The 20,487-nt window shown below is 51.2% G+C and overlaps 1 protein-coding gene across 4 annotated transcripts in view; it reads left to right on the top strand.

Annotated features, from left to right (window-relative positions):
• The window catches only part of COLQ (collagen like tail subunit of asymmetric acetylcholinesterase), a 65,835-nt gene that overhangs the window by 39,705 nt on the left and 5,643 nt on the right, over window positions 1–20,487 (top strand). For all 4 annotated transcript variants that reach the window (XM_069568564.1, XM_069568574.1, XM_069568541.1 and 1 more), the window contains exons 7-15: window positions 550–612; window positions 1,129–1,155; window positions 1,772–1,816; window positions 2,773–2,808; window positions 5,993–6,073; window positions 10,534–10,639; window positions 17,928–18,067; window positions 19,048–19,167; window positions 19,476–19,596. In XM_069568564.1, the coding sequence (XP_069424665.1) occupies window positions 550–612; window positions 1,129–1,155; window positions 1,772–1,816; window positions 2,773–2,808; window positions 5,993–6,073; window positions 10,534–10,639; window positions 17,928–18,067; window positions 19,048–19,167; window positions 19,476–19,596 (739 nt within the window). The remainder of the gene's footprint in view (window positions 1–549; window positions 613–1,128; window positions 1,156–1,771; window positions 1,817–2,772; window positions 2,809–5,992; window positions 6,074–10,533; window positions 10,640–17,927; window positions 18,068–19,047; window positions 19,168–19,475; window positions 19,597–20,487) is intronic.

Here is a 20,487-nt window from a genome sequence, read left to right as displayed (position 1 = left end):
TAAAAGTTCCAACTGTAAACCATTCTGAAGGGTAACAGATCCCATCCATGAATCCCATCCCCCGCTTCCACTCAGAGGTTAACAGTCACTCTGCTTGGCCGCAAACCTAGGGTAAGAGTATACGGAAACATCTGAAAGGCCCTCCCTATACAGACAGCAGAGCAGATGTAGCTTTTTGGAGCACATTTACCTTGTCCTTTGAGTACCCAAGTGCCTGCATGCTCTCTTCCCCGCCCTTTCCCAACCCTCTCTGGGAGAAGATCAAATGTCAGTTCATTTATAACACATGAGTGAGCACTTGGTTTGGAGAGCTGCTCTACCTTGGACAATTTCCTTCTACATTTCATGACAAATACCAGAATGAAGCCTGGAGTCTGGAGTCTTGGACCCCTGGGAGTGAACAAGGGAGCATTTGGGGTCCTCAGATTCACAGGCCAGCCTCGATGTCCCCAGCTCCATCCTGATCTTGCCTATGGCTCTCCTGGTTCAGTTTCTCCAGGAAATGTCACTGGAGGTTTTTTTTCCCCCCTCTTCTTGTGATTCCCACAGGGTGAAAAAGGTGACCTGGGTCTGATGGGCTTGCCAGGGTCAAGAGGACCAATGGGCTCCAAGGTCAGTGTGTTGGTCCAGATAGATGGTTCCAGGTCTTCTGATTAAGGCTCTGGAGCAGCTGGTGTCTATAAAGTGGGGACTGGGTGACTGCCGTCCTGGGCTGGGGATTATCACAGATGTAGGAGAGGCTGGTGTCAGGCTGTGCTTATCTTTACTAACCCTGGCGGGGGTGAGGAGGGAATGCTCCGGAACACGGGGCAGAGGGAGGCCATTCCTGCTGTTCTCTTGGACAATGAGGTCAAGCCTCTGGGCAGCAAAGCAGATGGAAGCCTTTTGTTCGGGCCTTTGGGGATGGGGATTAAGGAAAGCAATGCTCTTTTTAGGCCTGATATAAACACAACCCTCAGGGTCATCTTTATACTCACTGCTGCAACCCTCCCCTGACCCTTGCCCTAGAATGTGCAACCCAGTGTGGAGACATATCCCACCACCCCATCCAGGGGTTCCTTCCACTCTTACACCAGACCTGGAGATCCTACAGGGCTGACTGTCAATGCGCCTTTTGCTTTCTTTTAGGGCTACCCTGGATCCAGAGGGGAAAAGGTTCGTGCTTGTCTCTGTGGCTTCTCGGAGCCAAGTCTGGGGTCTGTGATGTGCAGAGCAGGGGACCAGGGGTCTCTTTAGTCAGTGGCTGCAGCTGCCACCTCTTGATGTTACCCTGTCCTTTGTCAGTGGGCCATGAGACAGAAGTGAGGGCCCCCGAGCCAGGACGGGTGGGTTAGGGAGGTGCTCCCAGTGGAGGTGGAAGCTCCCCACGTGGAGCAGGTAGGGGCTGGAGGTTGTGCCAGCTGCAGCAGGAACACACCTGGCAGGGGGAGCTGGGCGAAGATGGTAGATGCGTGACTTAGGCCACGCTTCTACCACACAGCCTCACTGTCTGTCAAAAATGGAGTGAAAAATCCAGCCACACCCTGAGGACAAATTTCCTAGAAGACAGGAGAAAATCTAGGACCCAGAATTTTCTGTGGAGTGTCTTTTATTAATGTAAGCAGTTTTGGGGGGTCCAAATAGGAGGTATCTCATAAAGAAAGCCTTTCCTGGGCATACCCAGTCTTCTAAGGGAGGTAAGGGTGCTGACCTATGGCGTTTTCAGTTAGGAATGCTCCAGTTTTCCCCCTAGGAGTCAACTCATTGACTCTCTCCTATGGTTTCCTCTTAGGGATCCAGAGGTGAAAGGGGTGACTTGGGTCCCAAAGGAGAAAAGGTAATGGGCATTTCATAGAAATGATACACTACCACGGAAGTGACATCCCCTACCAATCCCCATCTTGTGGGCTGACTGACTGCCTGCCTGGCTGCTGACTGACTGAATGACTGACTGGCTGGCTCACTAACTGGCTGCTGGCTGACAGAATGACTGACTGACTAGCTGACTGCCTGGCTGCTTACTAATTGAATGACTGACTGGCTGGCTGACTAACTGGCTGCTGACTGACTGACTGACTGGGTGCTTATTGACTGAATGACTGACTGACTGAATGACTGGCTGACTGGCTGCTGACTGACTGAATGACTGACTGGCTGGCTCACTAACTGGCTGCTGACTGACTGACTGATTGGCTGCTTATTGACTGACTGACTGACTGACTGGCTGACTCACTGGCTGCTAACTGACAGAATGACTGACTGACTGGCTGCTTACTGACTGAATGATTGACTGGCTGGCTGGCTGACTGGCTGCTGACTGAATGACTGACTGGCTGGCTGACTCACTGGCTGCTGACTGACAGAATGACTGACTGACTGGCTGGCTGCTTACTGACTGAATGATTGACTGACTGGCTGGCTGGCTGCTGACTGACTGAATGACTGACTGGCTGGCTGACTCACTGGCTGCAGACTGACTGAATGACTGACTGACTGGCTGGCTGGCTGAGTGAATGAATGGCAGACTGGCTGAAAGAATGAAGGAATGGCGGACTGGATGACTGGCTAGCTGACTGGCTGAATGAATGAATTCTTGTCTGATTGATTGAATGGCTGACTGACTGGCTGGCTGGCTGAATGACTGAGTGACTGGATGCCTGACTAGCTGGATGACTGACTGGTTGGCTGGCTGACTGCTGGGGCCTTATCTTGAAAATGGCTGACCGAGTTCTTCCTTGGCCTTTTCAAGCATCATTTCAGAAGCAGTCATTATGTTTGTTTTTCTCTTCACAGGGTTTCCCAGGATTTCCTGGAATGTTGGGGCAGAAAGTAAGTACTCAGAAGTAGTAAAAATAGCCTTCAGTAACAAGTTAGATCCTCCAAGCACAGCAAAAAGAGGTCTGCCTTTCATCCATCAGGTTGGATCCATCATCCATCCAATAAGTGGGTTTCTTTGCGGAAGTTCCTGTGTGAAAGGGGAGCAAGTTGCCAAACGTATTGGTGAGACCTCCCTCTGACTCAGAGGAGGAAGGGACTCCCCACCTGAGAAGAGAGATGGCTTCTCTGTGTCTCCTGTCTGTCAGGGGGCTATCAGATGGTTCAAAAGCAGAAAGCTTTGGGCCCCGGGACTCAGATTGGAGCTGCAGCGGCCAGGGCCCTGATGAGGGTTCAAGGCCACTTCTGATGGCACCCAGCTCAGCACTCCTTCAGAAGGGGACAGGCACTGCCAGAGGAACGCAGAGTTGTTTTAGCAGGAGACAGCGAACATGTTTTTTATTTGACAGTTAAATGTAATATTTATTTAAGTACTTAGTAGGGTTTCATGGATATCTTGCTAGGACAAGGCTTAATAAAAAAGAGTTTGTTTGGTTGACTTAAAGAAAAAGTCATTGAATAACAGAGTGGTGTCAGATATACTAAAAACTGTGAAAGTGGCAACTGACTGACAGATTTTTTTAAACTTATATTTAAGGTTAGGGTCTGGGGAAAAGAACTCAGGTGTGAAGGCGAGGGGAGTGTCAGACAATAAAGAGAAAGGGTGCTTAGACGACCACTTAGGACAATCACCGTTGCAATGGTGGGTCCTTGGCATGTTGTTAAGGCATTAACATTGGAAACTTATTTTTGTCTAAGCCTCAGGGCATGATATTCCTCCAACAGGCAAGTGGGATGCTTTCTTAGAATTCTAAATTGTTTTCAAGTTCAGCTTAAAATTTTATTTTCCTTGCTTGAAAGAACAAATTATATCTTTCTCCCATTGGTAGATTATATTTAAATTATTTCAATCATCTGAAGTTAGTATCATTTCTCACTGCCCAAAGCTGTCAAAAGCTCTGTTTCTGCTACCTACATAGAGTGTTGGGTTGAAAAGAGATTAATTATATAAGCAAATGAAAGGGAATGTTACAGAGAAAAACAATTTTATTTTAAAATACTTAGTCTAGGTTTTCATTCTGTGTATCAGAGAGCAATACACTCCTGTAAAATTAAATATGACAGCTTCTCTGTTTTCTGTTCCATTTGCTAGACTTTCCATAGCGAGTTCTCCCTGCCTCCCATGCAGCCTGTTTAAGACAGAGGTAATGTGATGACCATAATTAGGTCTTCAGAGAGAAATTAAATCAAGATATTACTGGCTGCTTCCAACTGGTGAGGAGAAGGACCACACTTCCTTCAGACAATCTTTTCCAAAAAATTATGCTGTTTATGCTACTGTTTTCTCCCAGACAAGCAAGGCATCTCTCAGCCTCCTCTAAACAGCCAAAGAAAATTGTGCAAACATCTCCATAGTCGCAGAGAATCCACCCTATCCATGCAGGCTGAAGAGCATGACAGATGGGAAAGAAATCATAGGTTTAAGGACAGTTCTTGGTGAAGCAGGATATTGGTAGCTTGACAAAAGCATTACACTGGCTGAACCAGCAGGTAATTTCAGAGCTCTATGCTTGATCCTCACTGTGAATTGGTGTTCCCTGGAATTTTCCATTGTGTTGTACCTCTGGCATCCCTGGGAGAAGTTGTCTGGGTGTTTATTATCGTCTAAGTGGTTAGGGAAGCTCTTCACAGGCACTGGCTGCTGCCGAGCAGAAATTTTCATGGCTGCTGGTGCGAAACTTAGTTTGTGTGGTACCTTCTGGGGTATGCAGGGGTTCCTGGAGGTAAGAAGGCTGCCCTGTGGGTTCATGAGCCAAAGAAGCCACAGGTGGGCCTGGAATCCTAGAAGAACACAGGGAAGGAGGGGATGGCCTGAGATGCAGAGACCAGTTCTACAAAAGGCTGACCTTAAACTCTCGAATTCTGCAGTTGGTGCATTTGCTTTTTAATTGGGACTATGGCTTACATTCAGGAGAAGGGAACAGCTACCCACTCCACTATTCTTGCCTGGAGAACCATGGACAGGGGAGCCTGGTGGGCTACAGTCCATGGGGTCACACAGTGTTGGACATGACTGATGCGACCTGGCACACACACATGGCTTAGGTTGCTTTCCATGCCGTTTATAATAATTGTATTAAGAATCTGAACACGTGTCTGGAACATCTGTCCCACAAAGTGTTTCTCTCTGAATCAAATGGAAGTGAGGTGGAATGCCAACCAGATTTTTGCTGAAGAATAAGAATGTATATTGGAAAAGGCAATGGCTCAGTTCAGTTCAGTTCAGTTCAGTCTCTCAGTCATGTCCAACTCTGCAACCCCACGAACTGCAGCACTCCAGGCCTCCCTGTCCATCACCAACTACCAGAGTGTACCCAAACTCGTGTCCATTGAGTCGGTGATGCCATCCAACCATCTCATCCTCTGTCGTCCCCTTCTCTTCTCGCCTTCAATCTTTCCCGGCATCAGGGTCTTTTCCAATGAGTCAGTTCTTAGCCTCAGGTAGCCAAAGTATTGGAGTGGGATTAGGGTTAGGGTTAGGGGCTACCCATTCCAGTATTCTTGGCTGGAGAATCCCATGTAGAGAAGAGCCTGGTGGGCTATAGTCCATGTGGTCACAAAGAGTCGGACATGACTGAGCGACTAAGCACGCATAGCACAGGGATGTAGCTAACATGGCAGAAGCTTCCCAAAGACGACAGCTGTCAGAACTGCGTCCAGTTATTCAAAAACCCCAGAGATTTGAATTTATGCTAAAAACACAACATAAAATTTCAACTAAGAAAGAGCATTTTCCCCGATCGTGTCCCAGGCACAGACACAGGGGACTCAAACGCAGGTACCTCCCACTCTGGCTGCTTGGGGGCTGGGGACTTGGGAACCAAACCGTGTGCTGCCCAGCCTCCGAGTCTCTCAGATGACAACCTCACCTGGGTAACCTGCTCCTTCCCTTCCTCTTCCTCAAAGAACCTCTTTCCCTCTCACACGACCCTATCCCCTATCGCTCCCCCAAACTCCTAAAGCAGCCTGCCTAGAATAGAGTAACAGAGGAGATGGCCCGTGCAGGGGGTGGATTGACCTGGAGCTCTGCCAGAGCCTCGAGCCCCACCCCTCTCTTGCTTCTCTTTCTTCTTTCCAGGGAGAAATGGGGCCGAAGGGCGAGCCTGGGCTCGCCGGCCACCGGGGGCCCACAGGCAGACCAGGGAAACGAGGCAAGCAGGTATGGATCCCAGGGCTAACCGGATCTGGGGTGGGGGTGTGGGGGGCAGAGTGGGTTAGGGACCTTCTGGGCACGCAGTCTGGTCTCCAGCACCCTCTGGGCTGGGGGGCAGGGCACCTGGGCTCCCTAGGTGAGCTGAGTTTGAGGGGGATGGGGTGGAATGCTCAAAATTAGCTGTGTCCAGTGCTGAAGCTAGGAGTGGGCCTTCAGTTCACAAGAACAGGTCTGTCTCCACCAAGACCACTGACCCCACAAAAACCTGCTTTTTGCCTCAGTGTCCCAGACACAGATGGACTTCTGGAATCAGCCCAGATATTTCCGGCTGTTCAAGGGTCTTCTAGGTCTCAACAGCAGGGCATTTCTCCTCCCTCAGGACCATTTGTAAATGACCCTCTTTATTGCCACTATCCAGGGCTTAGGGAACGTTTTCCTTCCCCTGGTCAGCAGGCTCTTGGGTCAAAACCATGTGATAGTGAGCCGTCCCCAGGGCCTCGGAGAACCTCACCGCTTTGAATGAGACATGTGTCCCTTACTCTTTTGGTTCCACTCTGTTGGCTTTTTACCTCCTTTCCCATTATACATGTAATATATGAGCATCGTGGAAAACGGGAAGTTCAGAAAACTAGGAAGGAGAGCATCTAAGCACCTAACATCCAGGCATAACCCTGTTACCACGCTGGTAGTCTTCCTTCCTGTGGAATCTCTAGCCATTTGTTCCTTTTATGGCCAATATACATTTATATTTATCCTAAATTTTAATTAAAAATCACAGCATGTGCATTTTCACTTGTTACTTCATTCATTAAGTATTTTAAAACATTTCTTTTAAAATCTCTGCATCAGATTTTAGTAAATGAGGGACCAGAAGATTGCTCGGACAAGAGAAGACTAACCGGATTATGGATAATGCTGAGGAGTGAACACGTAGGGGCACGTTCCCATTCTTTCCTTAGGCTAAATCCATGGTTCTCAGACTCTAGCTTACATCGGAATCGCCTGGGGGCTGATTCAATACAGACGCCCTCCCCCCGGGTGCAGTGGTGGTCTTCCACATGTGTCTCTCCTCCTCCCCACCAAGCCCTTACCTCCCAAAGACTCTGATATACAACCGAGGCTTCAGGGTGGGTTGTTGCTTCTAAAGGTCCACATGAGTCTCGTGCGCATCAGAACTCAGAACCACGGTCTTTTCAAAGTGACCTTAGGAATGACAGAGTCCAACCTGCTGAATCAGCTTCCACGATGACTTTCGTTTGTTTCGGTTGCGCTGGGTCTCTGTGGCTGTGTGCAGGCTCTCTCCAGCTGTGGTGAGAGCTGTCTGTTACGGTGTGTGCGGGCTTCTCATGGCAGTGCTTTATCCTGCTGCAGAGCTTTAGGCGCGCAGGCTTCAGTAGTTTTGATGCACGGGCTCAGAAGCTGTGGCACATGTGCTTGCTTGTCTGGCGGCATAGGGGATCTTCCTGGACCAGACATCACACTTGTGCCCCCTGAGTGCCTCCGAGCCACTAGGGAAGTGCATCCATGGTGCCTCTTGAAGTCACACAGTTCTAGGTCAGTTTCTAAAGCTTTACCATGGGTAGCATGGCGTGGCTTTGCCATGAGGCCACAGATAACAGTTTCCTAAAAACTAGGCTCAGAAAAAGAAAGACAAGGGAAAAATCCTTTTTAAAAAGAAAGCATTTTCTCCCCTACGGCCGTGTTCCATCCAGAATGTGCTATGCTTGGGATTCAAGAAGCCGCTTGGCTTCCGTCATCTGCGTCTTTCTTTGGATAGTGTTTGTCTGGTCCGGGTCAGAGCAGAAGCCAAGAAGTCTATTTCTTGACCCTGTTGAGAATGATTGTGTTGGAGCCATCTTAAAGACGACACCAGAACCACATCTGGGAGCTCAGTTAGGAATATGGACTCATCTTCCTTCAAGACTTTATAGACACCTGAGTGCCACTTCGACCCCAGCCTGCCTGCCTGGCCTTGGGGGATGGATGTAATGGTTTCTTTTTGTCATGAATTATTTGCCTATTAGAGTCTTATACATAGGGTGTTTGTTGAGCCGTGGTGCTTAGAGTCTCTGGAGGTTAAACAACCCAGATCCTGGAATCAGAAATCCAGAAGTGGCTCCAGGAGCACGAAATTCAGATCCAGAAGGACTGAAGAGCCCACCAACCCAATTCTCTTGCATGTAGTCACCGGAAACCAGGGACCAGGGAAGCGGCATGACTACCCGGGAGCCCCTAGCCAAGCCAGCTCCCCAGCAGGGACAGGAGCCGGCAACCTGAGACCAGTCTCCCCACACCACACCTTCCCCTCAGCCTCCTGCTTCCAGGCTGACCTTGGGCAGGCCCAGGAAAACCACACGAGTGTACCACACACGGCTTCCATCCCAGAGACACGGCGGCCTCCTGGATGGGAATCCCCAGACTTTGTGCACCAACGCAACAAGGAGCGTTTTCCTGGAAAGCACTGCTCAGTGTGTCCTGCTCACAGAGGCGAGGCTGATCCAAGCAGATGACCGATAAGCAGCACATTCTGTTACCGCTGAGGTCAGGACGAGGAGGGTTTCCAGCTTCTTCGAGCTGTGTCACTTCCTGTGCTCAGAGCCAGCTGATGTGGCTGTTAGATAAATGAGCCTTCGCTGCGGCTATATTAAGACGGTGTGACTTCCTGTGTCTTCTGTGAGGGGAACCGTCTTAGTGGCCTCGCAGATTGCTAAGGCTCGGGCAAGGCTTAAGACTCCCTCCCTTGGGATGGAGTTGGAGACAAACTCTGACCTTGCCATCCCACATGGAGGATTTAAGAACTCCTTGCACACTGCTGAGAGAGCCCCCAGGGCCACGTGGGCAACGTGGCAGGTCACACGTCACATGGTGGTTGAAAGGCGTGCTTGGCCGGCCTGCCCCTCAGGCTTGGAAAGATTTACATTTCAGCAGGTGGGCGAGGCAGCCCCGGCACACCTGTGTGAAGAGGACCCATCCAAAGCTGTTCAGCTCTAGTCAGTGTTGTGGTCAGGGCCCAGGCAGGAACAGTCAGCCAATGGCTTGGGGGCAGCTCTGCAGGTGTGCCAGCCTTGGTTTCTGGGGTCTTTCCTAAGGGAACCCCCGGGGGAGATGTGTGCTCTTAACCCTCCAAGAGCAGACAGCAGAGTGCATCCCACATGGAAAGATACAGGTACACGTCTCTTTACGAGTCAGGACTTTTCTCACTGTGGGGCAAAGATGAAACCAAGCCAGCTGCTATGATAATCAGCTTGGCCCATGAAGCCCTTGGTTCTATGCAAACCACGTTTTCACCTCTGAGATCTTTGCCAGCCTCGTGACAAGCCTATGCAGGTGTATATTGCCTGGCCGCCTTTCACAGATGAGAAAACGGGCACAGAGCAATGCCCTGAGTTACCCAGGGTCTCATGGACCAGATGACAAGCCAGATTTCCCGACCTAGAGCCAACAAATCACATCCACTCTGTGTTCAGCTTCTCCTCCTCCCCCACTTGATCTGGGGAAGGGAGGTGAGCAAGACAGATTCCAGCCTACAGGGAGCTTGCCTCCTGGAGGGACATGGATGAAATGACCGTAGACCAACCGTAGCTCTGATCAGGGGTGAAGGCTGTGAAGGCAGAGGGCCTGTGCCGGGGAGGACTGCCTGGGCCAGGAGGGGTCAGGGAAGCCTCAGTGGTGTTTTCGCTGGGAGTGGAAGGATAGGAGGGAGTTATCTAGGCAGAAGGGAGGGGAGAGCAGTTTGGGGCAGAGAGAAGAGTCTTGAGAAGCCAAATAAAAGGCGTGTGCTCTTGAAGACCAACAATGTCAAAAGGCTGGGACGAGCCTGGAAAGTCCAGCCGTGCATGGCTCTGGAGGCTAAAGAAGGGGCTGTGTCTTTATCCTGAAAGCACAAGGGACCACAGGGTGGGAAGAGCTCTTGTGATAAAACAGAAATGGTCTGATGAGTGGCGGAAAGAGCACCTGCCAGAGCGGGGGTGGGTTGGATCGTTCCCATGTGCAGTCACATGCCATGTGTGATGCCTGTAGAAAGCAAATTTAGGGTTACCAGGGGGAGATGGACGGGAGAGGGGCAGATTAACACACCCACACTGTTATACATTAACCAGATAAGCAACAAGGATGTAGTGTATAACACAGGGAACTCTACTCAATATTCTACGATGGCCTATAATGGAACATAATCTTTTTTAAAAAACCAATTGAATCACTATGATGTACCATGGAAATGAACACGATATTGTAAATCAGCTATACCCCAATATAAAAAAAAATGGGTATCTATAAACTTGCACCCAGCACTGTCTCAAATGTTGCTTGCCCTGAGCTTTTTATGAGCTTGGTGACCTCCAGGAGTGCATTCTTCCTCCAGCACTTGCTCCAAAGTACAAGCTTGTTGCCAATGGAGAGCTGACTGGGGAAGAAAGTCTTCAAAGTCCTGCTCTTATAACGGGCTCTGCCTTTTTCTCCGTCAGGGGCAGAAAGGAGATAGCGGCGTGACAGGCCCCCCAGGCAAACCCGGGCCTTCTGGTCCACCTGGCCGTCCGGGTCTCCCAGGCCCCCCAGGTCCCCCCTCTGCAGGTAAGAACTTCACTGCTTCACCTGGTCCACAGTCTCGCCCTCTGTCCAGCCTCCCAGAGGGAGTCCAACAGAGGCCGGACTTGAAATGCCTGCGGCAATTCAATACACTTCTAATTTATCCACCATTTGGCTTATTCGAGTTTTACACGAGGTAGATAAACACTGTTATGGTTTTGAGTTAGCATTTTGGAGAACAAATAGAGGAGAGAAAAAGAAAAAAAAATCACATTGGTGATGTCATTTATACATGAAGTGAAAAATAACCAGCTAGTTACTTCAACAGCGAACACCTCCTTATAAAAAAACATCTCATGGCTCCAAGCAATTCAGAGGAAAGATGACATGGCAAGTTTTCCTATCTTACACAGCATTATGACAGAGTCCTTACACATTTGCACTGAATATGGAAAGAAATTATTACAAAGAAATGAAAGTCTCCCTTGAATAGGCCATAGGTACACTGCTGCCTGGTTTTACTTTGTTTGATTTGAGGAGCTAAGCCTTTTATTTGGTTTGTACACAGCACACCCTCTGTTTTAACATCGCATCTCTAGGTGCTGTGTTTATGTAGATGAATACTGTTTACTGACCGTGCAAGATCCATTGTTTTCAGTTATGCAAAAGGAACCAAAAATTTTATTCTAATTCTTAAGAAAATGAAGGTATTTAAAAATTCCAAAGTGCGCTTTTCCCCACTGTGTTTATGGGAAAATATTTACAACCACACCATGGGATGGTCAAGAAATGTCATTCTGTTAGATCCTTGAAACCAAATGAAAACTGGCCCTGAGACGGCAACAAGCTAGGATGCTGGGGAAAGTCAGTCTTGCACGTTATGGGCTTCTCTCCACTTCTTCAGCTGTCACAGAACAGTGGGGCAGAGATCCTGGGGGGTTAGGGTGAAAGGATATCACAGGAGGTCCTTCCGGCCCTTGACTGGCCCCATTCACCTCTGAAACCAGTTGCCCGAGGCCACGTGATCAGAGGGCGGACCACTATCTTCATACCAGGCACGGGTGTCAGACCATCCCCAAACCTGGGAATCCTGGTTTTCAAAGGTCAGTTTTCCCAGGAGCACCCCACAGCCATTCCTCCTGAGATTAGGGGTCTCCTTATTTCCAGGCTTTGGGGTCCCTGTCCTCCCATGTCTCGGGTGATCTCTCCTCTTCTGACCTCCAGCCCCTTCCTCCTCTTGGTCCTCATACAATGCTGCCCTCTTTTGAGAACAGAATACAAACGTCTTCTAATATGACCTGTTTCTCAGCAAGGGCTAGAAAGCACAGTCTTGCCGCCCCCTTGAAATCGGGAAGGAAAAAATCGGGAAGGTCAAGCATTAGTCACTACGACATCCTGCCGCACCCATTTCTGTCTGTTAGGGGATCTGGCCAAGCAGCAGCTCGGCCCGCGTCCCTGCCCAGACTGTCTCCCTGAGATGACTGGATGATCCAGAGGAAAGCTCTTCCCATCAGTCCTCTCCCTCCTCGGTTCTGAGGCAGGACGCTTCCCTCGAGCCCACGCCCCTGGGCTGCCAACCCCAGAGACTGACAGCATGGTCTGAAGCCCAGGTTTTGCCTTTGGAAGGGATGCTTTGGCTCCTGGGGTATTTCAGTTCAGTTCAGTTCAGTCACTCAGTCGTGCCCAACTCTTTGCAACCTCATGAACTGCAGCACACCAGGCCTCCCTGTCCACCACCAACACCTGGAGTCCACCCAAACCCATGTCCATTGAGTCAGTGATGATGCCATCCAACCATCTCATCCTCTGTCGTCCCCTTCTCCTCCTGCCCTCAGTCTTTCCCAGCATCAGGGTCTTTTCCAGTGAGTCAGTTCTTTGCATCAAGTAGCCAAAGTATTGGAGTTTGAGCTTCAGCATCAGTCCTTCCAATGTACACCCAGGACTGGTTTCCTTTAGGATGGACTGGTTGGATCTCCTTGCAGTCCAAGGGACTCTCAAGAGTCTTCTCCAACACCACAGTTCAAAAGCATCAATTCTTCAGTGCTCAGCTTCCTTTATAGTCCACGTCTCACATCCATACATGACCACTGAGGAAAACCATAGGAAAAACCATAGCTTTGACTAGACGGACCTTTGTCAGCAAAGTAATGTCTCTGCTTTTTAATATGCTGTCTAGGTTGGTCATAACTTTCCTTCCAAGGAGCAAGTGTTCTCTAATTTCAGGGCTGCAGTCACCATCTACAACGATTTTGGAGCCCCCCAAAATAAAGTCTGTCACTGTTTCCCCATCTATTTGCCATGAGTAATGGGACCAGATGCCATGATCTTAGTTTCCTGAATGTTGAGCTTTAAGCCAACTTTTTCACTCTCCTCTTTCACTTTCATCAAGAGGCTCTTTAGTTCTTTTTCACTTTCTGCCATAAGGTTGGTGTCATCTGCATATCTGAGGTTATTGATATTTCTCCCAGTAATCTTGATTCCAGCTTATGCTTCCTCCAGCCCAGTGTACTCTGCATATAAGTTAAATAAGCAGGATGACAATATATCGCCTTGTCATACTCCTTTCCCTATTTGGAACCAGTCTGTTTTTCCGTGTCCAGCTCTAACTGTTGCTTCCTGACCTGCACACAGATTTCTCAAGAGGCAGGTCAGATGGTCTGGTATTCCCATCTTTTCCAGAATTTTCCAGAGTTTGTTGTGGTCTACATAGTCAAAGGCTTTGGCATAGTCAATGAAGCAGAAATAGATGTTTTTCTGGAACTCTCTTGCTTGTTTGATGATCCAGCGGATGTTGGCAATTTGATCTCTGGTTCCTCTGCCTTTTCTAAAACCAGCTTGAACATCTGGAAGTTCACTGTTCATGTACTGTTGAAGCCTGGCTTGGAGAAGTTTGAGCATTACTTTATCAGTGTGTGAGATGAGTGCAATTGTGTGGTAGTTTGAACATTCTTTGGCATTGCCTTTCTTTGGGATTGGAATAGTCCTGTGGCCACTGCTGAGTGTTCCAAATTTGCTGGCATATTGAGTGTGGCACTTTCACAGCATCATCTTTCAGGATTTGAAATAGCTCAACTGGAATTCCATCACCTCCACTAGCTTTGTTCATAGTGATACTTCCCAAGGCCCACTTGACTTCACACTCCAGGATGTCTGGCTCTAGGTGAGTAATCAGACCGTTGTGGTTATCTGGGTCATGAAGATCCTTGTTGTATAGTTCTTCGGTGTATTCTTGCCACCTCTTCTTCCTAGGGTATTTAAGAGCTCACAGAACTAAGGAATAGCCAGGGGGCCTGTGGTTGGGTGGCATCCCTGCAAATGAAGACCTCGGGGGTCTCACAGTGTATCCGACTTGAATCCCGGTTCCCCCGTCAAGCCTGGGGTGGGGTGGGAAGGGCAGGGCTTGGAGACCCTCAGCCGCTGCCTTGGCGGCCAGCCGGATTGTCAGCCTCTGGCTGGAGTGCAGCCCCTCCCTGTCGCAGGGCCAGTGTAGCCCTGCATTCTGCCCTTGGCTCTCCAGCACCTTCTCTGTCCGCCTGCTGTGGTGTTGCCCCATTTCCTGCCCCCTCCCCTACAGCATCCTCTGTCCTCCAGAGGACCCTGCTCCTGGTTGAGTGGGAGCATATTCCTACAGTCCCCCTGGGCACACCTGGCCTGAAGCAGCATTCCTGTTAGCCCTGGGTCCACCCCACCATCTCCTCCCCTCCTTCCAAGCTCTCTCTTCTGCACCCTCCCTGGACCCTGATGGGCCGTCTCCTTCCCTTGGGCCGCAGTCCCCACTGCGACTGCACCGGCCCCTCACTGGTGACTGCCTCCTGCAGGTGTGTCTCCTTGTCCTCCTGGTGGCAGGTCCTCAAGGCAGGGCCCTGGCTGAGTCAGCTTGGCATCCCCACCTGCACCCGCCCGTCGGTTCTTACACACCTGGGCCCCTTTAGCTGTCAGGCTGGCCCCTGGATCATTGCACAGCAGCCAAGCAGGATGTGGGCGGGCTGTTTGACTGATGTCCCTTCCCTGTGCCTTCCTTTGAGTCACGTTCCCTCTGTGGAACCTCCCAGAGTGAGGGGACTGAAGAAAATGGGGCAAGAATCCTGCTCTTTGGAAATGTGTCTTTTGGGGGTTGGGGGGTGGGGGTTGGGGACAGTAGGAGAGGGGGGCATTTAGAAGAGAGCTTCCCTGTACACGGGACCAGTTGGATCATCATCAGGAGTTGGGACAGGCCTCCAAACTGATTTCTGAGACTACCTTTGAGAGCCTGATAAAGTTCCACTCTCGGGAAAAAAACATGTGTCTACCTACACCCAGAGCTCCAGACACCTTGTCCCAAATCCATCTTGGGACATTCTCACGCTCTGAGGGCCCCGGGTTATCCCCTGGTCTGATCCCACCCTCCCTTTGTAGATGAGAACTTCAAGCCTCAGAGATCCCCCGAAGTCACCGAGCGGACTGGTGGCCACTCCTGGTCTGAAGTCCGCCTGTGACCCCCGGTCCCAAGACCCTCCCGCACAGCTGTGCAGCCTCTTCAGGGACAGGGCGGGGTAGGGGTGATGGGACGGCCCGGGACTGCTCTGCCTTCTCCCAGATTCCCTCTGGGACTTGCTCCCACCGCAGCAGCAGCCAATGGGGATGGGAGGCCCCTTAGGCAGAGAGGCAGGGCTGGTCCTCTGGTTGCCAGGAGACGGGGAGGCTGCTCGCTAAACAAGTTCCAAGAGGCTGAGGCTGGGGAGATCAGGCGGCTGTGCCCTTCGGGACAGCCTGGCAGGAATCGGGCAGATGTAATGGATGCCCTTGGACAGCTGGGAGGAAGTGGCGGGGAGGGGGCAGGAAGCAGGCTCCCCGCCACATCCTGTTGACCTGTCTCGAGGCCACCTCTGTTGGTGGTGCCCAGTGCCAGGGGGGCAGGATGGTGCTGGGGAGCAGGAGGCGGCGGGAGCTTATCACGACCCAAGGTAACCAAGAAAGAGGGGCTGGGGGCCAGAGGAAGGAACAGTGGCAAAAGGCCTTGAAGATGTAATTTGCAATAACCAAATTACGGATTTGGCGGAGTCCTTCCTGCCCCAGACAGGGCATAAGGGAATCAGCGTGGTACCTGGGGATTGCCAGCTTCCTGCACACATCAGTAATTCTTGGACATGTGTCTCCTAGTGTTAAGTGGACATGAATTCAAATCTCACCCTGGATTAATGGGACAGACTCCACGGTCCTGGAGGAAAAGTTGGGATCGCACAGGCAGCTGGAAGGTGGCCCCCATGACGCTCTCCCATCCTTGGTTACAGGGCACTCCCATCTCAGCTGCCCCAGGTGCAAACTCCCCAGGACACTCCTGAGCTGGTGGAGTCTCTCTCCGAACATGAGACCGGCATTCCTCCCGGACTGTGTCTGTATTTCTTGTTAGGACGAATGACCATAACTTGGTGTAAGATGCTGGTGGGCCTCCTTTCCCTGAAGGCTGACAGCATTCCGACCTATCCACCGGCTGAGGAAGTCTCGGTGTGGGCGGCCCCGCGGGGCTCTCCTCCTGCCGCTGCAGCTGCCTCTGCGGCCTTCTGACCCAGCCCTCTCCCCCGGGGTCATGTTCTCCGCACCCTCATGGGATCTGCAGACTGTGTCCCCAGTTGCTGACTGCCCTGGGCACAGCTGTCCAACCTGAAACCAACAGCTGGCTCATCTCCAAGCCCCTGCTTAACTTCCCAGAAGGAGGGGTATCTACTCATTTCTGTTTTCAGTGCCCATCTTTTCCTGTTGGATGGCCCTGGCTCTGGCATTTTTCCACCAACTAGAGTGGGACCTCTAGTCTTTTCTGAAGAGCTTAGTTCATCTGGGTTCTCTCATCCGAATCATCAGACATGCACTGTGTCCCCTGCTGGGTGCCACGCCCTGGTGAGTGAAAACAGGTGTCCGCCTGCCCTCGTGGAGGTGAGCATCCCCTCCTCCAGGAGACGCAGCCAGCCTGATGATCTCACGGGGAACAGAATCACAGACACGTGCCAGTAAGACAGAGCGTGGGGGACCACAGAACTGTCCTCAGTGTGAGCAGGACGGAGCAGGAGGGTTCAGGAAGGCTTCCTGAACCCGAGTCAGGAGAGAGCAAGGAGGTGCCTGGTGAAGAGGGGATGGAGGCTGGAGAGGAGGACAGTCTGTAGGAGGTTTGTGCGAAGACCATTTCCCAAGCCCAGCGGCGCGTTGAAAAGCACAGCTGCCTGAGTCCCCTTCTCAGCAGTCCTGATGGAATTGGTCTGGAGTGTGGTCTGGGCATCAGGGCCTTTAAAAGTCAAGGTGAGAATTACCAGCCCTAGCAGGTCTCCCACCTTGCAGAGAGTGAATTTTCCCATCGTATCTTTTTTCAGACACTCTTCTCAGAATCAGGGAAGAAAAAAATAGGCTGAGCATTTTCAAACATCCCATTTTCTTCTAGAAGAAATCAAAGAAACCCACATTCAGAGTTTCCTTTGTAAAGTCCCTATATATAATAACAAAATAAAATGAATTAAAAAAAATGAAAGTTATCAGCCAGTAACATGCTCATCAGTAAGACGTTCTTAGGTGGTGCTAGTGGTAAAGAACCCGCTGGTCAATGCGGGAGACATAAGAGACGTAGGTTCCATCCATGCGTGGGGAAAGTCCCCTGGAGGAGGACATGGCAACCCACTTCAGAAATCTTGCCTGGAGAATCTCATGGACAGAGGAGCCTGGGGGGCTACAGCCCAAAGGGTCGCAGAGTTGGACACGACGGAAGAAACGCAGCACGCAAACATAAAGGAGGATTGTTTTGCTTCTGCAGCAAAGACGTCCAGGGGCAGACAGTGGCTGGCTGTGGTCCAGTCTCTGGGTGTCCCCCTCAGGGCCCCAGGTCCCACAGGCCCTTGCTTTCCCTGTATGCTGGCTTATTTTACTTCAGGGTTGCAGCACAGCTGCTATAGCACCAGCCATCATGTCTGTCTTCCAGGCAAGAAGAAGGAGGGAGCTATGTCCCCATCCAGCCCTGCTTCTCCCTTAGCAGGAGAGACTTTCCCAGAAGCCCACCCTTCTCCCGCCATAGACCTTGCATTGGCCATCACTGAGGCACAGGGTCACCTCCAGGGGCAAGGGGGTCTGGGGAGAAGAATGTCCAGTCTCTGAACTGTAGAGAAAGGGAAGGGAGGAGCAGGGTTGGCAAAGGTGCTGCCGCACTCAGCGTGTTTAGGGGACCCACAGCTTGGGCCAGAAGTGCCAGTCTGTCTCCTCTAGACCTCTCTGAAACACTAGACATCAGGCTTCTTTCTGCCGTGAAACTTGCTGATGCTTCCCTGGGCTGTTTTCTTTTCCTTTGCTCTGTTAACAGCAGTTTGTTGCTTTCTAGGACAACTTGTAATGGGACCCAAGGGGGAAAGAGGATTTCCTGGGCCCCCAGGAAGATGTCTTTGTGGACCCCCCATGAATGTGAATAACCCTTCCTACGGGGAGTCTGTGTATGGGCCCAGCTCCCCACGAGTTCCTGTGGTAAGGCTCTCCTGGGAGGAATCTGGGGGGTGCTCACCCCTTAGGACGTGATTGATGACCCCCTGGGGTTTGTAAAAACCTTTTAGCAAAATTTATTTCCCCGTTACACTGGGCACAAACTTGTTATAGGAAACTGGAAAATAAGGGGGAAATCCAAAGAAGAAAACCAAGGTAACGTTGTGGGTCCACAGTGGAGAATTTTCTGTGTCTTTTTTGTTTGGCCATGCCATTCGGCTTGCGGGATTTTAGTTCCCTGACCAGGGATTGAACCTGGGCTCTGACGGTGAAAACACTGAGTGCTAACCACTAGACTGTCTCTTTTTAAGAAAAACACTACGGAACATTGCAAGTAAATACAAATGCGGAACAGATAGTTTAAGGAACCCCCACGTCCTCTTTACCCAAGTTCAACAATGATCAAGTCCCAGCTCATCTCCTTTCTTCTTTACACTTGACGTAGACAGCCCACCCTCCTTTGGATTACTTTGAAGTAAACCCTGGACATAAATTCATTGTTCGAATGGATACATAATAATCCATGCATCATGTGGCTGTGCTATGATTTATTTAACCAGAGCCTTATTTTCAGAAACGGATCAAGTGCTCCAAGCTTTTCCCTCATATAATAGCATTGTCATAAATGTCTTTGAGGGTAAGAATTTTAAGAATCATTTCCAAATGTTGAAATACTTGATTAGATGACATCACCTTTTTATTGAAGTCTTTGTAACACTTTGAAGATTTAAAAATCTTAAACCTTGGTGGATATTTTTATTCCAAACTCAAACATTCTGAACCAGGTTGGGAGGATGTGGGAATCATTAGCCCTCACTTCAGGAGGGACCCAATAGCGCAAATGCCAACCCTATCCCCACTGACCACCAGCCCCCCACAGGGCTTGTTTTTCCTCCTCTGGCTCTTTAAGCCCTGCTTCTTGGGGAAGTGTTTTCCGGGACCCTCACCAGTGTGTTCTCCGGCAGATCTTTGTGGTCAACAACCAGGAGGAACTGGAGAGGCTGAACACCCAGAACGCCATTGCCTTCCGCAGAGACCAGAGGTCCCTGTACTTCAAGGACAGCTTTGGCTGGCTCCCCGTCCAGGTACCCAAGGTGGCGCTCCGCAGAGGGACGCACCTCTGAAGGAAGGGGAGGCCAGGCGCAGGGCTTTCAGTGGAGGGTTGAGCCCCCCCTCACCCAGCCTCTGAGAGCTCTCTGGGCCCAGGGCCCCCGCCTGCAGCCTCCACTCTGAGTCCAGGCTCCAGATGGGGATCCCCGCGGCCCAGCCTCCCCACCAAGGGCAGAGTTCTGGCCCTGGGACAGGAGCCCCCACCGCCCTGTGCCCACCCAGAGCCTCTGTCCCCAGCTGCCTGGCACACTGTCCCTGGTAACTGCGCTGTTTCTCTGGCCAGCTGACACCTGTCCACCCCCGGGACTACCCTGGAGACCACCGCGGCTCCTGCGGGGACGGGGTCCTGCAGTCGGGGGAGGAGTGTGACGATGGGAACACAGACGCCGGCGACGAATGCATCCGTGAGTGGGGCCCGGCCCCGGGGGAGCCAGCATGTACCACCGCGGGGCTGGCATCAGGCCAGGCCCTGGACACCAGCCACGCTGGTTTTGGATGGTTCTAGAACCAGCAACAGCAACCCACTCCAGTACTCTTGCCTGGGAAATCCCATGGATGGAGGAGCCTGGTAGGCTACAGTTCATGGGGTCGCGAAGTGTCAGACACAACTGAGCGAATTCATTTTCGCTTTTCACTTTCATGCATTGGAGAAGGAAGTGGCAACTCACTCCAGTGTTCTTGCCTGGAGAATCCCAGGGACAGAGGAGCCTCGTGGGCTGCTGTCTATGGGGTCGCACAGAGTCAGACACGACTGAAGCAACTTAGCGGCAGCAGAGCCAGCGCTAGGCTGCTAGAGGGGATGACCGTCCTCGCTCAGGCCAGGTGTGAACCCTCCGAACCGTCCAAGGATGGTGATGGAGCTGCTGTCAAGGGTTTGGACCCCAGAGAAGCCCCAGAGCCCTCCCTTTTTTCCTGAATCCTACTTCTCGGCAAAACCCACATTCTCATCGAGAGAGAAAGGTGGTACAAGAGGTCTGAGAGGCAGATGGGAGAAGCCGAGACTCTGAATCAGGCTCCCTCTCAGCAGACAGAGTCCTCGGAGCTGAGCGCTAGGGGACTGGGCGGCCGAGCAGCCCTCAGGCTCACAGATGTGACCGGGACAGGCAGGCAGCCTAGCACCGGAGCGTCCCTGTTCCCTTTTCTTTTAAAAGTCAAGGGATGAGAGCAGGAGGTGAGGTGGAAAGCATGAGCTTCAGAGTCCAGGCAGAGTTTGGAGGCGGCTCTGAAAGCCACCAAGTCACCCCGTCTCAGAGGGGTGGCTACACGGTGAGTGGGGTGACCGAGGGCTTCCCTGA

The sequence above is a fragment of the Ovis canadensis genome, chromosome 1 (genome assembly GCF_042477335.2).
Source record: "Ovis canadensis isolate MfBH-ARS-UI-01 breed Bighorn chromosome 1, ARS-UI_OviCan_v2, whole genome shotgun sequence".
NCBI lineage: Eukaryota > Metazoa > Chordata > Mammalia > Artiodactyla > Bovidae > Ovis > Ovis canadensis.
Note: the sequence above shows the minus strand (reverse complement) of the source record. Positions and strands in the feature narration are given on the sequence as shown.